Source organism: Xenopus tropicalis, chromosome 9 (genome assembly GCF_000004195.4).
Source record: "Xenopus tropicalis strain Nigerian chromosome 9, UCB_Xtro_10.0, whole genome shotgun sequence".
In the NCBI taxonomy this organism is placed as follows: domain Eukaryota; kingdom Metazoa; phylum Chordata; class Amphibia; order Anura; family Pipidae; genus Xenopus; species Xenopus tropicalis.
In genome coordinates, this window is record NC_030685.2 from 75,229,802 (window position 1) to 75,255,860 (window position 26,059).

General features: G+C 42.0%; 1 protein-coding gene across 1 annotated transcript in view; it reads right to left on the reverse strand.

Annotated features, from left to right (window-relative positions):
* kcnj3 (potassium inwardly rectifying channel subfamily J member 3) overlaps positions 1–9,815 on the reverse strand; it is a 142,337-nt gene extending 132,522 nt beyond the window's left edge. The window contains exon 1 of the mRNA XM_002936652.4: positions 8,155–9,815. Coding sequence (XP_002936698.1) covers positions 8,155–8,826 — 672 coding nt within the window. The 5' untranslated portion in view covers positions 8,827–9,815. The remainder of the gene's footprint in view (positions 1–8,154) is intronic.
* Positions 9,816–26,059: the final 16,244 nt, after the last annotated feature.

The window sequence follows — 26,059 nt, forward strand, 5'->3', positions numbered from 1 at the left end:
TAAACCCAATAGGGCTGTTCTGCCCCCAATAAGGGGTAATTATATCTTAGTTGGGATCAAGTACAGGTACAGTTTTATTATTACAGAGAAAAAGGAATTTTTTTAAAAATTTGAATTATTTGCTTATAATGGAGTCTATGGGAGATGGCCTTTCCGTAATTCAGAACTTTCTGGATAGCGGGTTTCCGGAAAAGGGATCCCATACATGTATTTGTAATTAGTTCTACTGCTGGCGCAAGAGTGCCTTGCTTTTGTAAGACAGCGATCTGACAGGTACAACCATTGTCTAAAAGACAATGTCCCAGATGCCCACACACAATAGGGCTCTGTAAGCTAAACATTTGGTACATTTTCAATGAGACGCGAAAGGCAGACAATGGTAAACATGGAAAAGAGAAAATAAACATGGGTGTTTGGAAGAAGAAGAGACATGCCCAAATAAAAAATGGTTGGCTGAAAAAGCAATGAAATGTATGAGGGAGAGGAAGATGAATTAACAGAGATGGAGAGAATGGGGGCTAGAAGAAGGATGTACAAAAGACGAGATAAATGACAAGAAAAAGAGAATAAAGGAATTCACTGGAAGCTGAGAAAGAGGTGGATAAGAGAAGGGTGAAGAAGTAATAAAAATAACAGGCAAGGGAAACATTTGTGCAGGGACTATGAGAAGAAGAAGAGGACACAATGGGCAGAGAAGAGGCACAAAAATGTAAAATTGGTTACGTTTTATGGTGGGTTACATGGAGCCCAGTCAAACACTATAATCTCATCAGTTTTACTGTTGGGTTATTTGACAGTTACACTGAATGTATATGCCAAGATGCAATGCAGGGAAAATAATATTTCCACTTTAACTGAAGATCATCATGAGGATCATCATGAAGTTCATCATCATCATCATCATCATCATCATTAGATATCCCCCAACTGATATTGCATTAAAAAATACATTGAATCTCCTGAATTAAAACACATGTGAATCTCTCTAAACTGCATTGTGAATCAGTCGGTTTGCTTATCAATAACGCACCTATAGATTTTAGCTTAGAAATACATTTTTGGTCATTTTTTCTTCTTTGACTGACCTAGTGACCTAAAATAACCATGTGACCTTCTGAGGGTTTGGTAGTGTTTCTCACCTGTACCTTTTAGTGTGCACTGAGTACAGCGTTTTGTTTTGGGATTAAGTCACTTTCTAGCATTTTGTGCAGGATTTGGATCTGACCAAATTCATAGTGTTCAGTTCAGTGTGGGCTACTTACATGGTTAACATTGTTGCATAGTTAAGTTGGGTTGAAAGACTCAAGTCCATCATATTCAACTCTTCCAAGTGAACCCCAGCTCATTAATATCCTTCTTAAGGACTGGAACCCAAAACTGCCCCCCATACTCAAGGTGAGGCCTTACCAGGGACCTATAAAGAGGCAAAATTCAATGCCCTTTTTTATACAAGACAGCACTTTATTTGCTTTAGTAGCCACAGAATGACACTGCCTGGAATTAGACAACTTGTGATCTACAAAAACCCCTAGATCCTTCTCCATTAAGGATCCCCCCAACACACTACCATTCAGTAGATAGCTTGCGTTTATATTATTTCTACCAAAATGCATAACTTTGCACTTATCAACATTGAACCTCATTTTCCAGTTTGCTGCCCAGTTTTCTAATTTTGTCAAATCGCTCTGCAAAGCGGCAGCATCCTGCATGGAACTTATAGTTTTGCACAATTTTGTGTTGTCAGCAAAAATAGAAACAGTACTGTCTATGCCAGGGGTGGGCAAACTATGGCCCGCGGGCCACATCCGGCCCGTCAGCCCTTTTAATCCGGCCCGCCATCTCCGGCCCCCTTAAAAGAATGACGGGCTCTGATTGGTTGCGCCCCGTGCGTGCGCACAGCGGCAGCACGCACGGGGCGCAACCATATAAAAGAATGCACTGGGGAGCCGGGGAACAGAAGGATGGGACGGAGGAAGCAGCGGGTCGCTGGGGGGGAGCTGAGAGGCGTAACGCTGTCCCGGCCCAGTCCGGCCCGTATGTTAATTAATGTGGCCCCTGAGCTAAAAAGTTTGCCCACCCCTGGTCTATGCCCACCTCCAGGTCATTACCCCCACTCTGTATAATCTATCCTTCAGCCAGTTCTCTTCCCAAGTACAAATATTGTGTTCTAGGCCAATATACCTCTGTGCAGTACTGTATCAAACGCTTTAGCCCGAAGTCCAAGTATATGACATCCACTCCTGACTTCGACCAAGTTTTATTCATATCAGGCAGTTTTGTTTCAGCTCAGATTTTAATACGTAAATTATATATTATATAATATATTAATTATGATCAGTTAGTATCCAATTTGTCATTTGGAAACTTTTTTAGAGGATTTTATTTTCAAATGAATACAAAAATAATGGCCTCAAGAACACGAGTCTGGACTCTGTCATGTAAGCTAGCAATACATAGAAATAACTGCTCATTTTTGTGCACTCACCAAACAAGCACACCTACAGTATCAGCCAAGGCCTACGCCAAACAAAATTCTCCAGTCTAAACGAGCTCCAGTTAGATATCAATTACAGCGGCTATGGTTTTCAATCCATTTGCATCTGTAGGGCTAGATTTAGAGTAACAAAGAATGGAAATATGCAGCATAAGTGAATATTAGTGGCCTGGACCTTAATTCTCAGATTACACTTCTATTCCTGTCTGAAAAGGCAACCCTATGTATACAAATTATTTAGAAAGTTCAGTCATACCCCTTTAGATGACTACTGACCAGGGCCAGAACGAGGGGTAGGCAGAAGATGTACATGCCTAGGGCGCAACAGTGAAGGGGGCTAGGCACCTATTTCTTCCTTCTGCCTATATCTAGTCTAGGTTCTCATCCCCCCCCAATGTCACAGGGCACCTGGGCTGTTATGGCCCAACTCTGCCACTTACTCCAAACTGAGGCAAAGAAACATGGCAATCATGGCAATCTGATGCAAAACTAAGAACTTGATGGACATATCAAAACCGGACAAATAGTGTTGCTCAGCTACAGGCTACTCAGATGTTACTGGATTGCAGCACATTTCATTCTAGACAGCTTGGTACTGGCAGACAGGATATATACTTGAGTGCATCATCTGGTACCTGTAATTAAGTCGGGGTTGCCTATTCTGAAAATGAATGGTTTGGAATGGCAGGTTTATGGAAGGATTGTAGCCTTAAATGCTTTTCCTACGCACACTATCTCTTTGGTGGCAAATGAGTGCACAGAGACACTATATGAGAGAAGTCTCATGTGAAGTTCGTTCCCTATCCCTATTGATGCACATAAAATTCCTTTGGGATTTACATTTGCTTTGGTGCGACTTGAACCTACCGTTAGGTATATCTAGTATAAATAAATCTAAAGCAACTGGACTTCATTTGAATCATTGAAGACGTTTCACTACTCATCCGAGCAGCTTCTTCAGTTCAACTGACTGGCATGGGAAGTCCTCAGCAAGTCCAGTTGCTTTCGATTTATTTATACTAGACATACCATGACCTGGATGAATAAAAATCTTCATAGGCATACTACCATTAGGCACATTTCAGCATCGTGGGTAAATAAAAATGCAAAAATGTTTGGACTTTTGGCACTTTGCTCCATTCCAACATGAGGCCCCATATCTCCCATTCATCAATACTTTCTTCTAGAAGTCATTCTTCAAGGAACAAAGAGTAACAAAGAACTATTTTCCAAGACATAAAGGAAAATGTACTGAAAAAGTCTTTGCAGGGAAAAATATGGGTAATCAAAACATATTTCTCCTATGCATAATTAAACAGCTTTTGTGAACTGGCCAACAGTAACATTGTGAATTTTATCATTATATAGGGCACTGTGAATATAACAGAATTTCTTAATAAGACATTTGTGGTGCTTGCTCCAAAAAAGCTACCCTTAAGCAGGTCTTAAAAAATTTACTATGCACAATTAAAATTTACAATCAAATAACTGTCTAATGAAGAATATTATCCCACAAAATGTGAACATTTGTTCTTATTTATACAAATTATTTCCATTTATGACTTGTATTACATTCCCCCAGTAATTAGTAGGTAAATCTTTCTGCCTGCTCCAAGTCCTGCTTTTGTACAAACCCGTAATGCGCATACATCGCTCGCTGGCAGGGACCGCACTCTCTGGAGGTGCAGATGTAAATGATTTGGCGTACAAGTGTATTTATGGATTTCTGCGGTGTTTATGGGGTCAAACGTGGAGGACGAAAGGAAAACCCTAGTGGGTGCAGCCTTGTTCTGTTCACCGTAAACAATCATAATCGCAATTGACTAATTTTGAAAAAAGGCCTGTACCTAACGTTCAGAACAAATTGAATTTCGACCTGACATATGTTATACTGCACATACTGGGGGAGGAGGAGATGTGAGGACAACACACCATCATGGAGATACAGAAATCTTCCTCTTTCACAAATGAATCCAAGTAAAGAACTTAGATGTTCATAGTTATGGGGCTAGGGAAGGAACGGCAATGGGGGACTAGAAATACTGGGGGTCTTCCAGATTAAATAGATGAGGTAAGGAAGGCATATACTATCAGATACCCAAGATGTGGGCAGGACAGGGGGGTACAAAGTAGTTAAACAATCAGTGCTAGACTGTTGGCAGGACATATTAGATAAACTACCAATATCTACACAAACAGAATCTTAATAATTAGCACTTAAAAAGTCTCCATGCTTAAGGGGTACTCTTGCCAAGGGCAAATGCCCAGCTTATAGGGCTAAAATAGCTTTAGTTTCTAAATATTCCCTATGAATTTGCCTAATCTAAATGTGAAGACATAATGAAAAAACACATTCACCCCCCCCCCACCCCCTATATTAAAGAACAAGGAAACTGCAATTAACTGGGGGGGTGCAAATATATTAGGCTGCTTTTAGGGGGAAAAAATGCACCATTCTGTCTTGCTTAGCTTTCCCAGAAGTCTCTCTTTAGGCATAGAGTCTAACTCTGCACTAGGGACAATGATGTGCTACTTTTTCAGTGGGCCAGATGATTACCTAAATGGAGCACTGGCCTGGAGAAAAAAAAACATAGTGATTCAACCAACTAGGGCAAGGAGTCTAAAATATTGGCACCCCAACCCCCAAGGCATTGGCTCTCCTTGTCCCTTAAGGTGGTACTAGCCCAGCTTATAGTTTCAGACTTCTCTCGGACTGACTGGTCACAAAGGTGTTCAGCACTGTCCACAGTCATCCCGTTAAACCCATTTATAGGGGAACCAGTAGAGGTAGTTGCTATTCTGGCAAACTGGTATGACCCTATTCTCATTAATTGCACGGCCAGTCATGTGTAGCCAACAACTAGAGAATTTGAATTCTTAGGACAAGCAGGAATAAGTTGGCTGAACAGAAAGATAACATTAAAATACATAAGCATTTATACCCTGTACTAGTTCTAATGGCTGCTGTGGCTCAATGAAGTTGGGCCTATGCTCAACATTTATAGGGAAAAAGTCATTTAGGATCATTCTCATCATTTTTGCACTCTGCAGTGTACCCCAATGCCATTTGCCTGCAACACCCACAGATGCAACACTTTGTGCTCCCAGAATAGAGCACCAAGCATTGCTCCCCTCTCCACTAAAACCGGGTACACTTGAAGGTCATTAGCAAGCAGTAAATTGAAGGCTACATAGTGCTTTGCATTGTGCGCCTATGAGTAGGGTACAAGATATAAGTTTATGGGCCCTTATCCCACAACTTTGTGTCCCTAAAGACTCAACCACTTGCACCACTCCTCATCGTACATAATCCAATTTGACAGCTGTTTATACATAATCTCCTTAATGTATTGCAATTTATTCCGTCAGCTGCCTGGATTCGTCTAGAAAATGTACATCAGGGGAACTGTCATTGTTTATTGTATAACTGAGAAACGGTGGGGGTATTCCCAAGTGGCCGGTCAGCAAGGTGGTAGGATTTTTCCTTTTTCTAATTGTGCCTGTTCCCTCTGCAGCTAATGAAAGAGGCCTCGTGTTCCTAAGTAACCTACCGGGCAGGAAGCCTTCAATGATTTATTTGCTTGTTTGCTGTATGAAGCAGGGAGCAAGTGTACACCATTCCTCCTATTTAACACCGCGCTGACGAAGGCAAAGGATTTCTATGAATGCATCTCTTGGAAAGCTATTCAAGGGTCTCCGCAGGCATAATGAATCTGCGTTTTCTCAAAAAAGAGCTAACCATTGCCCATAATGCACTATACTGCAAACCTACAACCATCCACCACTTTAATTCACACTGTAGAAGATTAAGAAGAAGAAAAAAAAAAGGCAAGGATCATCTTTCAACCATAATGTAAACCGTGAACCGTGCATAATGCTAAAATAAACACGGAGTGAAGTCTAAATGTGAGTCACTGAACTATAATTGTTAATGTGCTTAATGTGAATGGCATGACTGCATTGATTGGCATTGGGTTAACCCCTTTGAAGTCATGGATTCTGCCAACGAATTGCTTATCAGTAGTAGCAGGGGATTGCAATGCATAAGATAATTTCCTAGCACTTAATGGGTTGTTGGAAATCAGAGACATGAAAAAGAGCAACATTTATAGTGACAGTTACGTTGATGATGTTTTTTTTTTTTCCACTGCAGAACTGCTATGGGCTGCTACACAGCACACATTTATTGTATACCAGAAATAGAATAAAATATCTTGTTGCCACACATCTTTGCTACTTAGGGTCATTTTATGAGTAGGGTTGACATGGGTCTCAAAGCAACAATGAAAAAAAGACACTGTTGTAACAAGTGATTTTCAATAAACACATCAGCGATGGCCATGGGTGCTAAAAGTTGTGGCTCAAAAAAAATAAATCTGGAAATGCTGGGAGTATAATTGTCTAATATTATGGCCTTTCAGCCCCCCTTCCACCACCATTTGCATAACCCTTGCCCTGTTGTTGCTATTTAATTATATTTCTGAACCAAATGGAATCAGGCAGCTCAGATAATTAAAGAGCAATGCAAGCAAAGAGAAGGACAGCGGTCGCAGAGTAAATCAATACAGTGGAAGTTTGACCAAGAGAGCAGAGATTCAAACTGGGAGACTCAAGGGGATCATTAAGCTGAAAAGTTGTTTGAGCAAACAAATTCCTTGGTCTAACCATGATGGATGAGTGGATAATTTATCAACCTTCTAAGTATTTATCATTTCTGTTATGGGTGAGAAAAACCAAACAGGATTCTCCATGAGCAACTCGTAGCCTATTAACCTAACAAGTGTAGTGAAACGTGTTCTAAAAATACCAGTGCTCCACTGTCAAAAGCTTAGAGCCAGCAGCTCTGGAACAGTCGCTGTTAAGGTCTATAAAGGGCAACTGAAGCTGGAGCACAGTAAAAAGCAGTCAGATGCAAATGGCTGGAGTTATCAGTTCTGTGCAGAGTCTGTAAGCACCTTGGGTAGGATGTTCTCTCTTCACTTGTTATGCCTATGGGCCAAACAAACAAATAACTGCAGTTTTTCCGCTGATATGTGTGGTTAATTAGTCCACTATGACCTAATTTGGTCTATGGGTCCAATAAGCAGTCCACAATGGAATCCATTAATGTGCTGCAAATGTATCTGAGATACTTCTACTTTCAGATAGCTGAGACAAGTCAGTTGCACTAATTAATGACCTTTCCCTTACTGACTGGTCATTTGGTGACTGATTTTGTGTAAAGCCTGGTCTAAACTTAATGAACACAAAGTGGATGAAATACTTTTTAAAGTCAAGCATGAGCCAGAACGTGCGGTTGATTCCTTCATTCAATCAGTAGGCCTCTAGGAACCATTTGAATGGGCCCCAGAATCCTAAAATGAATTGAACCTAAACTATTTTCATATATTTTCATCAAGCATTTCATTATTTCATATGCAACAAAATATTTCTTTGGCCTGCAATAAAACTAGAAAATTCAGCCTAAAAGTTTAGATTGCATATATCCCGACCCACCCCCCAGCAGATACGTAGGACAATATTGACTAACTCTGTAAAGTTGTCCAGTTCTTTCAATTAATCCAACTAGACCAAAAGCACATAACCATACCAACCTAGAATGATACAAATAAACGTTCCCAGCATTCCCTTCTCATGCCCATAAATATCTTAATACTTACTTTTAGCAATTTACACCGAATCTGAGCAGAAACCATATGGCTGTTTCGGAGGTTGCCCACCCTGAACATGAGGGTGAGTTTGCCATCTCTCATGGAGATAACAGCATGTTCACTGAACATTAACGTCTCAGCTCTCTTTTTGGGTTGAGACATCTTTATAAACATACAACCGATGAGAAAGGCATCAACGATGGACCCTAAGATGGACTGGAAGAGGAAAAGGATAATCCCTTCTGGGCACTTATCAGTGATATACCTGAATCCATAACCAATAGTGGCCTCTGTCTCTATGAAGAAGAGAAAAGCAGAGGGAAAGTTGTAGACATTGGCCACACAAGGCGTGTAATTTTCATCATGTGCTTTATTGAGATCCCCTCTCATATAGGCAATAACCCACCACATTGATGCCATAAAGAGCCAGGCCACTGTGTAAGTTAAGATGAAAATGAAAAGGTTCCAGCGCCATTTAAGGTCCACAAGAGTGGTGAACAAATCAGAGAGGTATCTGCTGGTCTCACTCCCCAGGTTCCCATGCTGAACATTACATCGGCCGTTCTTCTCCACGAACCTCTGTCTTTTACGTTTTGGGGCAGCTTGGTTGAAACCAGAGCCACTGGACGAAGTGGTCACTACCTGATAATCGTCCCCAAATTTCCTTCGGAGAGCAGACATAATACGGAAAAAACAACCAGATTAAAGGGATATGGAAATCAATGTCAGATAACTGCTGCAATGGACAATTTTTTTTTTGTTCACCTCTAGCCTTTGTTCCTAAAGCTTGTCAAGTAACGATCCCTTATTCCAGGCTACAATGCACATAATCCACAAAGTTCCATTGGGGATTCGTCGTTGCTCCTCAGATGGAAAGCTTGGCTACAGAACTGATTTACCGTCTCAATTTCTTCTTTTCCTATACACAATACAAATGATCTCATTATCTCATCCCCAGATCATATTCCTCCAGCTTGGATGCCATAGCAAAGCCTGTTCCTACGGGTTTGGGGGTCGTCTAGAAGTTGACATGCAGAATGGGAAGAGAATGATTGTGGAGCAGCCTGGTTAGATCTAATCGCCCACCTCTGCACCTTGGCAAAGTGTCCTGGTTTTAGGAGATCCCTTATGAAAACTCTTACAGAGAGAACTGCATGGGTTGAAGCTGTGGTCCAGCACAGGGACCTCAAAACCCCCCCACCCCCAAATCTATAGATCACCGGTGCAGAACTGCTGTGCTGTTGAGGCTCCAACGATCTGAGCTTGGAATGGGAAAGATTTCAGCGTAGCACGGAGGTTGGTTCCTTACCCAAAGCAGCCCACTCCGAGCTTCCTGGGATGTTGGGAACAAAAGCACTAATGATCCTCACAGTGCAGAGTCCTTGCTTGCTGCTTCTGTGGCTGTACCTTCATGCTCTTCGCAGGTGATGCTGCTGTTCCAAGGAGGGTAGGTGGGTGACATTAATAGACCCTGTGTAGGAAGGAATTGCTGGAGTTCTTTTTTTTCGGGGGAGGTGGAAGAATCATGGTTGTGGTGAGTGTGTGTGTGAGGGAAAGAGAGGATGAAGATAGTGCTGGTGTATGTGTGTGTGTGATCAGCTGCAGTGATCACTGGCTCCGCCTGCTCCTTCCTTCCACTCCACTCCCCATCTGTAAGGGTGCAGTGCCAAAGTCAGTATCCTGACAGATTCTGGATCTAGGCAGCAGCCTTGTGGGTGTGTTTTTGCTCTGTGTATGAGCAGGCAAAGCTGCAGGGTCCTAAACATGGGGAAGCAGCATGTTCTGTAGTTGCTGAGCATGGTACTGAAATCCCCCTGCCTCCGGCCAATGCACACAGTGCAGCTGAAGGCAAACATTTTAACCCTCCCAGCGCCGATAAGCAGTTGTCATAATGTTGCAGGCAGTATTGTTGCATCCCTGAATCTAGTACAGGTATAGGACCCGTTATCCAGAATGCTCGGGACCATAGGTATTCCGGATACGGGGTCTTTCCTTAATTTGGATCTCCATAACTTAAGTCTACTAAAAAATCAATAAAGCATTATTTAAACCCGATAGGATTGTTTTTCATCCAATAAGGATTATTTATATTTTAGTTGGGATCAAATACAGGTACTGTTTTATTATTACAGAGAAAAGGGAATCATTTAACCATGAAATAAACCCAATAGGGCTGTTCTGCCCCCAATAAGGGGTAATTATATCTTAGTTGGGATCAAGTACAGGTACTGTTTTATTATTACAGAGAAAAGGGAATCATTTAACCATGAAATAAACCCAATAGGGCTGTTCTGCCCCCAATAAGGGGTAGTTATATCTTAGTTGGGATCAATTACAAGGTACTGTTTTATTATTACAGAGAAAAGGGAATCATTTAACTATTAAATAAACCCAATAGGGCTGTTCTGCCCCCAATAAGGGGTAATTATATCTTAGTTGGGATCAAGTACAGGTACTGTTTTATTATTACAGAGAAAAGGGAATCATTTAACTATTAAATAAACCCAATAGGGCTGTTCTGCCCCCAATAAGGGGTAATTATATCTTAGTTGGGATCAAGTACAGGTACTGTTTTATTATTACAGAGAAAAGGGAATCATTTAACTATTAAATAAACCCAATAGGGCTGTTCTGCCCCCAATAAGGGGTAATTATATCTTAGTTGGGATCAAGTACAGGTACTGTTTTATTATTACAGAGAAAAGGGAATCATTTAACCATTAAATAAACCCAATAGGGCTGTTCTGCCCCCAATAAGGGGTAATTATATCTTAGTTGGGATCAAGTACAGGTACTGTTTTATTATTACAGAGAAAAGGGAATCATTTAACCATTAAATAAACCCAATAGGGCTGTTCTGCCCCCAATAAGGGGTAATTATATCTTAGTTGGGATCAAGTACAGGTACTGTTTTATTATTACAGAGAAAAAGGAATCATTTTTAAAAATGCGAATTATTTGCTTATAATGGAGTCTATGGGAGATGGCCTTTCCGTAATTCGTAACTTTCTGGCTAATGGGTTTCCGGGAAAGGGGTCCGATACTTGTACTATGCTTTTCGGCAAAACTAAAGGTGGCCACGCATGGGCAGATTTAAGCTGCCGATTCAGGTCCTTCAGACCAGCTTATTTGCCTGTGTATGGGGCCCTCTGACGGGGCTTCCCTGACAAAATTGGCAAGATGAGGATCAGGTTTGGCTTAATTTTACCATCAGTTCAAGGACCGAATCAGCTCATTGATGCAGTCCTCACTCCAATGGCTTGTATCCCCTTCGATCTAATGCAAGATATTGCCTACCAGGTGGGTATATCAGAGGAAAGATACACTTGTTTGGCATCCATGTTAAAAGTAGATCTCAGCAGTCGGCAGTCTAAGGGTGAAGACACACTGAGCTACTAGTAGCAGCTACTTGTCACCGCTCCTAAACTCCAGAAAATCCCCTGCCATAGACAACACTGAGAATTGCCTCTGCTAAAACATACGTAGAGACAATTATCAGTAAATGATTAGCAGTGTCTATTTTAGTAGCCACAACAAGTAGCTGCTACTAGTAGCTCTGCGTGTCTTCACCCTAAGACTGGAAATCAGCAGTCTGCAGTTTTTCAACAGTTGACTACAACTCCCAGCATCCTCTGATCGCCAAAGCCCCAGCAAGGACGTGTAGTCTAAAGATCCGTACCAATACATTTGCGCCTTCCCAGCTGCTGCTAAAGTTCCACAGTTCCCAGCATCCTTTTGGAGACTCAATTTCTTATGGAATAAGTGTTAAATATAAGGATATCAGGCAAAGATGCAGTATAAATGTTGTAAACACAGATATACCTGTATATAAGTGTTTGTATGCATATATTTTAAGATCGTGGTGGTGATGTAATAATAGATACTAAGCATTATACCGTATTTATCATGCTGTGTAAAAAGTGGAGTGAAGCATTACCAGTGATGTTGCCCAGGGCAACCAATCAGCAATTAGATAGGTAGAAAACCAAAGCAAAGCATCTGATTGGCTGCTATGAACAACATGACTGGTAATTTTTTACTCCACTGTTTACACAGCATAATAAATATACCCCTGAGAGACATATTTATTATAGTGTGTAAGCCTACATCACTTGTTATGTTGCCCATAGCAACCAATCAGCAATTGAACTGTCACCTACAAGTTACAAAACATGCAATGCAAAGAGCTGATTGGTTGCTATGGCAACATCACCAGTGATGTAGGCTTACACACCATAATAAATATTGCCCAGGAGCAGTAACCTATAGCAACCAATCAGCAGGTAGCATTTACTGGTCACCTGTTTAAAAGCAAACATCCTATTGGTTGCTATGGGTTACTGCACCTAGACAAATGTAGTGACTTTTATTACATACAGGGGCATTTATCTAAATTGTTAGGTAAGGTTTTGAGGAAAAGGCAACACTAGTTATATCATTGACAATCTATAAGGGAAATATATATATATTAGATTCCCTTATATACTGCCAGTGATATGACTAGTGTTTGCTTATCCTCAATTATAAAAACGCTGAATAAAAAAAGGAGCTTGAAGAGCATTCTGGGAAATGTAGTTCTACAACGGAAGACTCAAGGGTTGATTGTCCCTTCACTATTCTATAATATTCATGTTTTCTCCCCGGATTTGCTCCTGGTCTAGTGACCTATAGCAACCAATGAAGTTTTGCTTTCTAAGAGTAGAGACGTAAATACCACCTGCTGGTTGGTTGCTATGGGTTACTAAGACGGAAGCAAACTTTGCACCTTTTATTGCGTTACTTTATTATCTCATTCGTCTAGCAGATGTGAGTGCCTATGCATAGTATGAGATCCCACTGGGAATGTCACAAGCTATTATATTCCTCATTCATCTCTGGGTTGTGTGTCTGGAAATTGTACGTACAGGTATGGGAACTGATAACCACAATGCTCGGGACCTGGGGTTTTATGGATAAGGGATATTTCCATAATTGGGATCTCCATACCTTAAGTCTACTAAAAAATCATTTTAATATTAAATAAACCCAATATGATTGTTTTGTCTTAGTTGGGATCAAGTACAGGTACTGTTTTATTATTACAGAGAAAAGGGAATCATTTAACCATGAAATAAACCCAATAGGGCTGTTCTGCCCCCAATAAGGGGTAATTATATCTTAGTTGGGATCAAGTACAGGTACTGTTTTATTATTACAGAGAAAAGGGAATCATTTAACCATTAAATAAACCCAATAGGGCTGTTCTGCCCCCAATAAGGGGTAATTATATCTTAGTTGGGATCAAGTACAGGTACTGTTTTATTATTACAGAGAAAAGGGAATCATTTAACCATTAAATAAACCCAATAGGGCTGTTCTGCCCCAATAAGGGGTAATTATATCTTAGTTGGGATCAAGTACAGGTACTGTTTTATTATTACAGAGAAAAGGGAATCATTTAACCATGAAATAAACCCAATAGGGCTGTTCTGCCCCCAATAAGGGGTAATTATATCTTAGTTGGGATCAAGTACAGGTACTGTTTTATTATTACAGAGAAAAGGGAATCATTTAACCATGAAATAAACCCAATAGGGCTGTTCTGCCCCCAATAAGGGGTAATTATATCTTAGTTGGGATCAAGTACAGGTACTGTTTTATTATTACTTTTAAAAATTAAAACTATTTGATTATAATGTAGTCTATGGGAGATGACCTTCCTATATTTTGGAGCTTTCTGGATAATGGATTCTATACCTGTGCCTCTAAAAGCAGCCATACACAGGCTAACTGGAAGGGGCCCACACACAGTATGACTGCCATTCTATTGGTATGTGTTTGGGAAGCTGTAGCCCAATGAATTCACTCTATGAATGCCATATATTTGCATAACAAAGTTGCCTAAAGCTGCCCAACTCTAACTGCAATCGTGTGCCATAAATGTATAGTGCCCCCAAATCCTACAGAACCTATTTCTTTGCCCTAGTTTCCAAATATAAATTGGTCTCTACTAGGACCCCTTGCAACCACATTGAGGGGCACCAGTGGAAGATGTCTTGGTTTAGAAAGAGTTCTATGATCCCAGGGAATAATTGTTTCCTAGTGAGGGGATGTGGCAATACAACAAGCCACACACATATCACTAGCTTACTCAGCCAAATTATCATTCTTAGTATCTTCAATTTAGATAGTGTCCTGAGAACGGATTTTGGTCATAGAGAAATTTACTAATACAGGTGCTAAACTGCGCCATTGCAGTTAAATATATCAGGCCTTCGGGACTTTCTATTCATTTCATTAATCTAATTAGACTGATATCCAATAATTGCTGATTTGTTGCTACACAATTTAGCACCTAAAGGTGACACTTTAAGACCTTCCCAAACAAGTGGATCTTCTCCATATAAGCCCAGCTAAGGTGGGTGAATTCAGGCTAATTTGATCATTTGGCCCTAGGGCCTGATCCGACGGAAAAATCAAACCTGCCCAATTGACACCTGACACATATTTCAATATATTCGTTCAGATATCGATCAGGGAGACCTGTTGGGGGGCCCTATATATGGGCGGATAAGCTGCCAAATCAGTCTGAAGGACCCAAATCGGCAGCTTCAATCTGCCAGTGTATGGCTACATTTAATTAGCAAATGAACCCAATCTCATCTGTACAGTTGCCCACTTTTAAAAAATAAGGGGCAGAAAATAGGGACTAGTGGCTTCTGTAGAAACACCTATTCTATTCCTCTCCCCCCACCCCCTTGAATCCTGTTCTACTGCGAGGCTTCTGGAACTGCCGCTGACACCAGTTAATGTGGGAGTGGAGGGGGGAGTGTGGGAAAATGAGCAGTCTTCTAACACTACGACTGTGAGCAAAGCTACGCCAGAGACACACACACAGCCTCCTCCACTACTAGAACCACCAGACCCAACTAGAATAGCAGGGGTGGGCGGGGAGCTGGTAGGGGATCATTCCTGCTGGCCTAGATAGTAGAGCATTACTTGCCCCTATAATATTATATGTAAGGGCTGAATTGTGAATCACATAATACAATGCAATTGGTCTCATTTGCTAAAGGCAAAATTGTAGCCAAAGAGAATATTTTTTACCATGCTGATTTGTAGCATCAGGAAATTATTTTTAAAAACAGATTATTCTGTAGAGATCCTTGGCATGCACACTGCAGGTTTAGATCTAATTATGTCTATATATATACAGTATAAAGGGCACCTATCACCCCTATTTTGTTTCCCCCATAAATAGAGCCCGCACTCCATATAGGGGAAACAATAGTTTTTAAAAACAAAAAACTCCTCACACAAGTGCTGGGCTACCCAAACCAGGAAGAAGCCCCCGGTGCTGGCAGCCATGTTGGGTCATACACATGCATATAATGAATGAGTACTACATGTGTGTTACGTAGGAGGGTGATTTACATTTACTGCTCCTACGTCAGATGCATGTGCATAGTAAGTGAGTGGGGAGATCCCTTATTATGCACATGGGTGCCAACCAACATGGCCTCCCTGTGCGGGTATCCCAGCGCTGGCAGAGGAAGTTTCTATTTAAAGAAAAACTATTGTTTCCCCCAACCGTAGTGTCGGCTTTATTAGCCTGCACCTCTCGTGGGGGAAACAAAATAGGGGTGATAGGTGCCCTTTAAGAGTACAGTAACATCTAATACCACTGGTATTACCACTGGGTAAGATCTCTTATCCAGAAATCTAAGCATTCCAGATAAGAGACCTTGCCTGTGTCTGTATGGAATATTCCATACTCAGTATACCATAATATACCATCTTAAGGCGGCCATATACGAGCCAATTCTAGCTGCCGATATCGATACCTGATTAGGCAGCTAATCGGCCCGTGTATGGGCACTACCGACGGGCCTGCCTGACAGATATCTGGCCTGAAATCTCGATCGGGCAGGTTAAAAAACCTAGTCAGATCGGGGACCGCATCGGCTCGTTGATGCGGTCTCCGAACCGACTTTGCCTATATCCGTCATTATAATTCGACCGTTTGGCCCCAGGGGATTTGGCCTGGATTCTCCCGATATCGCCCACCCGTAGGTGGGGATATTGGGAGAAGATCCGCTCGCTTGGCGACATCGCCAAGCGAGCGGATCTGAAGGTGTATGGGCACCTTTAGAAATAGGTTGCATTTCCATGTAATACGAATCCTTGTATAACAGGAAAAGAGCGTAACCTACAGGCTTCTAGGTACCGGCAGCCCATGTAACAGAAGGGCTCTGCTGAGAGCACAGGTCTGCGCATTTCATTTTTTAAATTAAACAGCAGGTGCCACTTTAACCTCATTTCCCTTTTCATAATCCTTAAGTGGGCGCACTTTATACCGGCAAAAAATAGCACTTCCCAGGTGAGAGCGCGAACAGAAAGCAAAGCCGACCCAGGACATGGCCCGCTGGCTTCCATACAAGCCCTAAGTAAACAGTTCTGATTGAAACATTCGCCCCCGAATGTGATTGATGTATTTGATTAGGAAATTTCCCATAAATAATGTTTTATCCAGACCTGGTGCTGCATTTGATTGAACTGATTTTTGTAAAGCAGTTTTTAGCTCTGAAACAGTCAGGGGAAAGAGAGATCTCAGCGAGTACTGTATATACTCGAGTATAAGCCTAGTTTTTCAGCACCCAAAATGTGCTGAAAAAGTCACCCTCGGCTTATACTCGAGTCGGGTGCCATGGGTCCCTCTAGACTAGCACCCTGTCTCCTTTGTGTGCAAATTAGGCCCCCCGCAACCAGACCCTCCAGTGCCCCGGCCTAGGCTCCCACTAGCAATACTTATTAACCCTTACATCCCTCCGGGACCGGGTCTGCTGCCAATTTGGCAATGTGCAATGAGCGTGGCGTAGTACTCATATTGTTTTTGTTGACCCTCTTCTCTGCTTACAGAGCTAGTTTACTGTTTTCCTTTGAAATAAATATTAAAAACACATACCCCACTGATGCCTCAATTAATGTAATTTTATTGGTATTTATTTTGTATTATTGAAACTTAGCAGTAGCTGCTGCATTTCCCATCCTAGGCTTTTACTCGAGTCAATAAGTTTTTCCAGTTTTCTTAGGTAAAATTAGGTACCTCGGCTTATATTCGGATCGGCTTATACTCGAGTATATACGGTAGTTTAGTTTACTGGATATTTACAATATGGCTCAGCCATATTCAACAAATTATTAGGGCTTGAAGCATGCTGGGATCTGTAGTAATCAGCATTATGGGGTTTTTTTTTAGTAATAAAACTTTTCTTTTGGCTCTCCTGGGTCAGTATATGTATCTATGTATGTATAATTTTTTATTTATAAAGCGCCACAAGGGTACACAGCGCTGTACAATCTTACACAATACACAATTACACACAGGGAGTGCAAGTGTTATAATAAATACAATAAATATATATAAATACACAGGGAATAAGTGCCATGAGGTATGAGACACAGTAGGAAGGAGGTCCCTGCCCCGTAGAGCTTACAATCTAAGTGGTTGGGTAACATACAGGCACAAATCGGAAGGTAAGAGTGCACCAGGTATTGGCATTTGCCCTTAAGTGCAGGACTGGGCAAAATAATGTTTTATTGCCCCAGAAGGTAACAGCTTTTTCAGGGATAGAGTTCCAGAGGGAAGGAGCACACTGGAATTGCCAATAGGAGTTGCAAAGACCCCGGAGACAGGGGTCTGAATGATGACAAAGATTGGAGATGCGGGGGGAGCCTATGTGCCTCCACCTGCAAGCCCCCTTAGAGCACTGCTGTATGCAGGCAGCACTGTATTCATGAGGGTGTCACTGTGCTTTGAAATGGGGTGCACAGGCCCAGACTGGCAATCTGTGGGTTCTGGCAAATGCCATAGACACTCACTATTTAGTGGGCTGGTGGGGCTCATTGGGCCTCTGTGTACTGGAAATGCTGTGTTTTAAATTGCAGTCCAAGCCTGGTGCAGAGACCTGCTGCAATTTAGAAAGTGTGGTAATCAGAGTGCAAACAATATGTCAGATTGTGCCCTGTTTTTTGCACTTTAGACCCTTTCTTCACATTGTAATTGAGCCACACAGAATCCCAACTGATTTATGTTAATCTGGCTCCCTGTTTCTTCTCCCCGCAACTGGAGATGGAATTGGAACTGGTTAATCTATAAAAGTGAATTTAAAGGTAAATGGATGGCAAACTATTTCAAGTCAAAGTAACCCACTAGTGATTTGTTCTGCAAAGCATCCCGACGCAGTGTAAACATTAAACCTAATAAACAACAAGAAATGTGTTTCTGTTTGCAACCGTAGACTCTATAAAATCTGTAAAATAAAAAAAAACATAATATCCTTCCCAAGCAACAAATACTTCTTGTCCAGGTGAATTCACTTACCCCTTTTACAAGACTTGTACCTGTAAGCAAGGACAAAGTCACATGTGCAGAGTTAGTATTGGCAGGTAACATATTACTCTGCAGTATGTATCATAGAAATACTGATTACTTATCTGCTCCAGTGTGAGCAAACCTTATCTAAATGATAGGCCTGTGAAATACCCCACAAAAAAAAGCAATAACATATTGAACCTAGAAACAACATTGGATTGGACCTTCTAGGACCAAACAGAGAGCCCAATATCTAGTGCTCCCTCTCACAAATATTGGACATAGCTAGCGTTAAATTATAAAGGTGTAAACAAGAAAGGGTTAATGGAAAATGTTCCTAGGCTCGGACCCACTAGAGTTTGGGCCTACTGTGTAATTTCTGGCCAGTCCAGCCCTGCATACAAAGAGAATGATGTGACCACCTCGCCGTGGAACTGAAATGACTGGACCCGCTATATTGGTATATACAGGTATAGGACCCTTTATCCAGAATGCTCGGGACCAAGGGTATTCTGAAAAAGGGGTCTTTCGTAATTTGGATCTTTATACCTTAAGTCTACTAAAAATTAATAAAACATTAATTAAACCCAATAGGATTGTTTTGCATCCAATAAGGATTAATTATATCTTAGTTGTGATCAAGTACAGGTACTGTTTTATTATTACAGAGAAAAGGGAATCATTTAACCATTAAATAAACCCAATAGGGCTGTTCTGCCCCCAATAAGGGGTAATTATATCTTAGTTGGGATCAAGTACAGGTACTGTTTTATTATTACAGAGAAAAGGGAATCATTTAACCATGAAATAAACCCAATAGGGCTGTTCTGCCCCAATAAGGGGTAATTATATCTTAGTTGGGATCAAGTACAGGTACTGTTTTATTATTACAGAGAAAAGGGAATCATTTAACCATTAAATAAACCCAATAGGGCTGTTCTGCCCCCAATAAGGGGTAATTATATCTTAGTTGGGATCAAGTACAGGTACTGTTTTATTATTACAGAGAAAAGGGAATCATTTAACCATTAAATAAACCCAATAGGGCTGTTCTGCCCCCAATAAGGGGTAATTATATCTTAGTTGGGATCAAGTACAGGTACTGTTTTATTATTACAGAGAAAAGGGAATCATTTAACCATTAAATAAACCCAATAAGGCTGTTCTGCCCCAATAAGGGGTAATTATATCTTAGTTGGGATCAACTACAGGTACTGTTTTATTATTACAGAGAAAAGGGAATCATTTAACCATTAAATAAACCCAATAGGACTGTTCTGCCCCCAATAAGGGGTAATTATATCTTAGTTGGGATCAAGTACAGGTACTGTTTTATTTTTATAGAGAAAAAAGGAAATCAATTTTAAAAATCTGAATTATTTTATTAAAATCGAATCTATAGGAGACAGGCTTTCCGTAATTTGGAGCATTCTGGATAATGGGTTTCCAGATAATGGATACCTGTAATACACATGACCCATGTAAATCCTGTAAATTATATACTTATAATGCACAAGAGCCATAAATATCCTGTAAATTATATGCTTATAAATGGTGCTTAGTGATGTCATCAGTTACAATCGATTCTTAGTGATGTCATTTTTGTCACACGACTCACTGAAACGTGAATATTCTAATAAATAATGGTAGCCCCTGTTAAAAAAAAAAGAAAATTAGAAGTCACCCCAGAGTTCCATGAGCTGTATAAAAGCTTGTGTATTAATAATAAATACCTTATAATATCCATATATCTTACAAAAGGGGGTACTTTATTCACTATATATATATACTGTATATATATATATATATATATAGAGAGAGAGAGAGAGAGAGAGAGAGAGAGAGAAAGAGAGAGAGAGAGAGAGAGAAATAATGCCAAATGGTTCAATTCCATAGAACTAACCTGGATGCACCTTTTCTTTTACTCCTGATGAAGGTCCTTATGAGGCATTATGTTAATACTTATACTAGAAGTCCACATAGACTGTAAGCTCTACGGGGCAGGGACCTCCTTCCTACTGTGTCTCATACCACATGGCACTTACTCCCTGTGTATTTATACTTATTTATTGTATTTATTATAACACTTGTCCTCCCTGTGTGTATTTTATATATTGTAAGATTGTACAGCGCTGCGTACCCTTGTGGCGCTTTATAAATAAAGTTATACATACATAAATCTGATTGGTCTGTTGGAGGCCACGTTGCATCTTCTGGAAGAGAGAAAACATGCATCCGGTGAGGAGTGGGGGGCCCGGTTGCATGTCCTTCACCATAGCCCAGGGGGTGCTAGTTATATTACTGATAATTTCTGTTACATGGCTCATTCAGACTTGTGTAGTATAATAAATAATGTATCCCCTGTTAAAAAATATCATGAGGATATTAGACTTGTTAGAGTATAGACCATATAGATTGTAAGCTCTACGGGGCCGGGACCTCCATTCTCTTGTGTCTTTGACTCTTAACTTATTGCAACTGTATTTATCTTGTATTTATTGTTATACTTTGTATTTATCTATTATTATCTTAATAACCCCCTGTTTGTATTAATGTATTCTACTGTACAGCGCTGCGTACATATAAATAAAGATATACATACATACTTGTTGGCTTATAATATCCTTATATTTTACAATGGGAGGTACGTTAAATGAAAGGTATTAAACTATCTCTAATTGAATAGCAGTTTCCAATGTGCCAGTCCAAGTGGATACTGAGGATTGTAGCTTGGAAGCGTTTGGTTGCTCTAAAGGCCGGCTTTTCTGGTGGAATTGCCAAAAGAGGGACTGTAGCTGGAATCTGCCTATAGAGTATTTCCAGGAATGAATAGAGAGATGGCAAGTAAAGCACACTCAAGTATGCAGGGAGAATTTCTAGTGAAGCGGAATAAATGAATGATGCAGTAGGTTAAGAAGGCTGGTTGGCCACGGAGGCTATATTTAGCCATGTTCTTCTAACGTGGCTCTTTTGGAGTGTTACAGACATTTTTGCCTCTGCTTACTGACATAATTAACATTTTCCTCTAGCTTTCCACGTACTTAATTGTTAGTGTTTCTACCTTGCTGCTAAATGCATCCCAGAAGCTGAGTGTATTTAGCTGATCGATCTGTCACCCTAATGCCACGTGCCTGACACTCTGCTACTCAATAAAGCAACCTAACGGGGTCAAAATGAAAATCCCTCCCAGCGGTTTAATTGATTAATTGTATAACAGCCCACCTGCTGCAATGGCAGGTTTTTTTTCTAGAAAATTCCCCAACTGCTCAGTCATCAGGGTAAAGAAAACGATAGCGTTTGATTAAGTGGCAAACTGGTGCTCAAGAGGAAGATGGATAAGCGCTGCTTTTAGCAACGTCTGCTGCCTGCTGGAAGCCAGCTGAGATGGGCCTTGTTCATTTCAGAATGGATCAATCAGTGCCTTACAGTTTTTGGTCACGTTCCTGTGCTCATTAATGGATAGGATTAACATGGTAGTGCTGCCCCTTCCCTGCCCCCCAAGGCCAATATCACAAAGAAAAATCCTCAGGTTTAAAGCAATTCTGAAATGTTTTTATGAAACGGTCTTTAACTGGGAACAGAGGGGCTGGTAGTGTTGACCAATCTGGACAACTGGATCGAACTGGGTCATTTTTTCCCATGTGTATGTTTCTGATTGGACAGAACTGGATTTGAACTTTTTGAGAGTAGTGGGCTCACCTATTAGATATGATTGTTCTGGGAACAGCTTAATAGTCACATCAGGGCCTTTAATGTTCAACTTTGAAGGGGGTTGATCACGTTAAAATTTAACTTTTAGGGGCAGATTTATCAAAATGTGAGTTTAGAGCTTAGTACATAAAAATTCACCCACGTTCTATTCATTTCTATGAGATTTTTAGAAGAGTATTTATCAATGGGTGAAAGTTAGAACGCTTCTAAAAAACCCATAGGAATGAAAAGAACATGTTTTTATGTTTTAAGCTCATTTTGATAAATCTGCCCCTTAGTATAATGTAGAGAGTGGGACAATTTGAAGTTTTTCATATGTGGGATTTTTGATTTATTAAGTAGTTCTCCAGTTTGGCATTTTAGCAGCAATCGGGTTGCTAAGGTGCAAAATACACTAGCAACCAAGCAGTGTTGTGAGTGAGATGAATAGGAGAGGCCTGAATAGAAAGATAAGTAATAAAATATAACTATAACAATACAACTGTAGCCTCACAGAGCAATAGGTTTTTTTATGGCTTCAGTGACAATTTTAAAGCTGGACAAAGATGGAAGGCAAATAATTCAAATAATATTTTTTAAAAATGAAGACCACTGAAAAGTTGCTAAGAATTGATCATTTTATAACATACTAAGGGGCTGATTTACTAAGACACGAATTCGAATCCGAATTGGAAAAATTCCGATTGGAAAACGAACATTTTGCGTCTTTTTCGTATTTTTTGCGATTTTTTTTCGGCGCCTTTACGACTTTTCGGAAATTGACGTGACTTTTTCGTTACCAATACGATTTTCGCGAAAAAACGCGAGTTTTTCGTAGCCATTACGATTCGCTCGTATCTTGTCGCGACTTTTTCGTATTGAGCGCTCGTAAGCGGCGGCCGAAACTTTCAGACTTAGCATGATTTTGGAAGTCTCCCATAGGACTCAATGGCACCCTGCAGCTCCAACCTGGCCCAAGGAAAGTCTCCCATAGGACTCAATGGCACTCTGCAGCTCCAACCCGGCCCAAGGAAAGTCTCCCATAGGGCTCAATGGCACTCTGCAGCTCCAACCTGGCCCAAGGAAAGTCTCCCATAGGGCTCAATGGCACTCTGCAGCTCCAACCTGGCCCAAGGAAAGTCTCCAATAGGGCTCAATGGCACTCTGCAGCTCCAACCCGGCCCAAGGAAAGTCTCCCATAGGGCTCAATGGCACTCTGCAGCTCCAACCTGGCCCAAGGAAAGTCTCCCATAGGGCTCAATGGCACTCTGCAGCTCCAACCTGGCCCAAGGAAAGTCTCCAATAGGGCTCAATGGCACTCTGCAGCTCCAACCCGGCCCAAGGAAAGTCTCCCATAGGACTCAATGGCACCCTGCAGCTCCAACCTGGCCCAAGGAAAGTCTCCCATAGGACTCAATGGCACTCTGCAGCTCCAACCCGGCCCAAGGAAAGTCTCCCATAGGGCTCAATGGCACTCTGCAGCTCCAACCTGGCCCAAGGAAAGTCTCCCATAGGGCTCAATGGCACTCTGCAGCTCCAACCTGGCCCAAGGAAAGTCTCCAATAGGGCTCAATGGCACTCTGCAGCTCCAACCCGGCCCAAGGAAAGTCTCCCATAGGGCTCAATGGCACTCTGCAGCTCCAACCCGGCCCAAGGAAAGTCTCCCATAGGGCTCAATGACACTCTGCAGCTCCAACCCGGCCCAAGGAAAGTCTCCCATAGGGCTCAATGGCACTCTGCAGCTCCAACCCGGCCCAAGGAAAGTCTCCCATAGGGCTCAATGGCACTCTGCAGATCCAACCCGGCCCAAGGAAAGTCTCCCATAGGGCTCAATGGCACTCTGCAGCTCCAACCCGGCCCAAGGAAAGTCTCCCATAGGGCTCAATGGCACTCTGCAGCTCCAACCCGGCCCAAGGAAAGTCTCCCATAGGGCTCAATGGCACTCTGCAGCTCCAACCCGGCCCAAGGAAAGTCTCCCATAGGGCTCAATGGCACTCTGCAGCTCCAACCCGGCCCAAGGAAAGTCTCCCATAGGGCTCAATGGCACTCTGCAGCTCCAACCCGGCCCAAGGAAAGTCTCCCATAGGGCTCAATGGCACTCTGCAGCTCCAACCTGGCCCAAGGAAAGTCTCCCATAGGGCTCAATGGCACTCTGCAGCTCCAACCTGGCCCAAGGAAAGTCTCCCATAGGGCTCAATGGCACTCTGCAGCCCCAACCCGGCCCAAGGAAAGTCTCCCATAGGGCTCAATGGCACTCTGCAGCTCCAACCCGGGCCCAAGGAAAGTCTCCCATAGGGCTCAATGGCACTCTGCAGCTCCAACCCGGCCCAAGGAAAGTCTCCCATAGGACTCAATGGCACTTTGTAGCTCCAACCCGGCCCAAGGAAAGTCTCCCATAGGGCTCAATGGCACTCTGCAGCTCCAACCCGGCCCAAGGAAAGTCTCCCATAGGACTCAATGGCACTCTGTAGCTCCAACCCGGCCCAAGGAAAGTCTCCCATAGGACTCAATGGCACTCTGCAGCTCCAACCCGGCCCAAGGAAAGTCTCCCATAGGGCTCAATGGCACTCTGCAGCTCCAACCCGGCCCAAGGAAAGTCTCCCATAGGGCTCAATGGCACTCTGCAGCTCCAACCCGGCCCAAGGAAAGTCTCCCATAGGGCTCAATGGCACTCTGCAGCTCCAACCCGGCCCAAGGAAAGTCTCCCATAGGGCTCAATGGCACTCTGCAGCTCCAACCCGGCCCAAGGAAAGTCTCCCATAGGGCTCAATGGCACTCTGCGGCTCCAACCCGGCCCAAGGAAAGTCTCCCATAGGGCTCAATGGCACTCTGCGGCTCCAACCCGGCCCAAGGAAAGTCTCCCATAGGGCTCAATGGCACTCTGCAGCTCCAACCTGGCCCAAGGAAAGTCTCCCATAGGGCTCAATGGCACCCTGCAGCTCCAACCCGGCCCAAGGAAAGTCTCCTATAGGACTCAATGGCACCCTGCAGCTCCAACCTGGCCCAAGAAAAGTCACCATACTGAAGCTTGAATGAATTCGAACACTACGAAAAAATCGCAACATTTTGCGCAACTTTCGGAATGGCTAAGAAAAAGGCGTGACTTTTCGCGCAAGTTTTAACACTACGAAAAAATCGCCAGATTTTACGCAACATTCGGATGGCAACGAAAAAGTAGCGATAATTTTCCGAAAAAATCGCCAAATATCGATCATTACGAAAAAAACGCAATCGGACGCATTCGGCCAGTTCGTGAGTAAGTAAATGGGCCCCTAAAAGTTAATTTGAAGGTAAATGTAAAGTTATACTTAATTTTTATGCTTACTATCCCTTCGCCATGGACAACCAGACGTATATGTCATAAACCTCCAATTCCTGTCCCCCCAAGGGGACGCTGGTTTCCCCTCGACAGCTGCTTTCTATTTACACTGACCATTTTAGTTGCAGGGAGTGTTTACACCTTCAGTAGTAACTGCTTAGAGTCATTATGAGTAACGCACAGTGGGCATATGTGCCTCTGGGCAGTAACCCATAGCAACCAATCAGCAATTAGGTTTGTCCAGCCATGGTCTTGAAGAATAATGAAAACAAAACTGTCACTGATTATCATGGTTGCTGCATTAGAACTGATTTTCCTTCTGTTAGTAAGGGGCAGATTTATCAAAATGTGAATTTGGAGCTTAATACATAAAAACTCACCCATGTTCTATTCATTCCTATGTGATTTTTAGAAGCGTATTTATCAAATGGCGAGTTCTAACTTGCACTTATTGATAAATACGCTTCTAAAAATTACATAGGAGTGAATAGAACATGGGTGCGCTAAACTCACATTTTGTAAATCATTTTGATAAATCTGTCCCTGAGCAT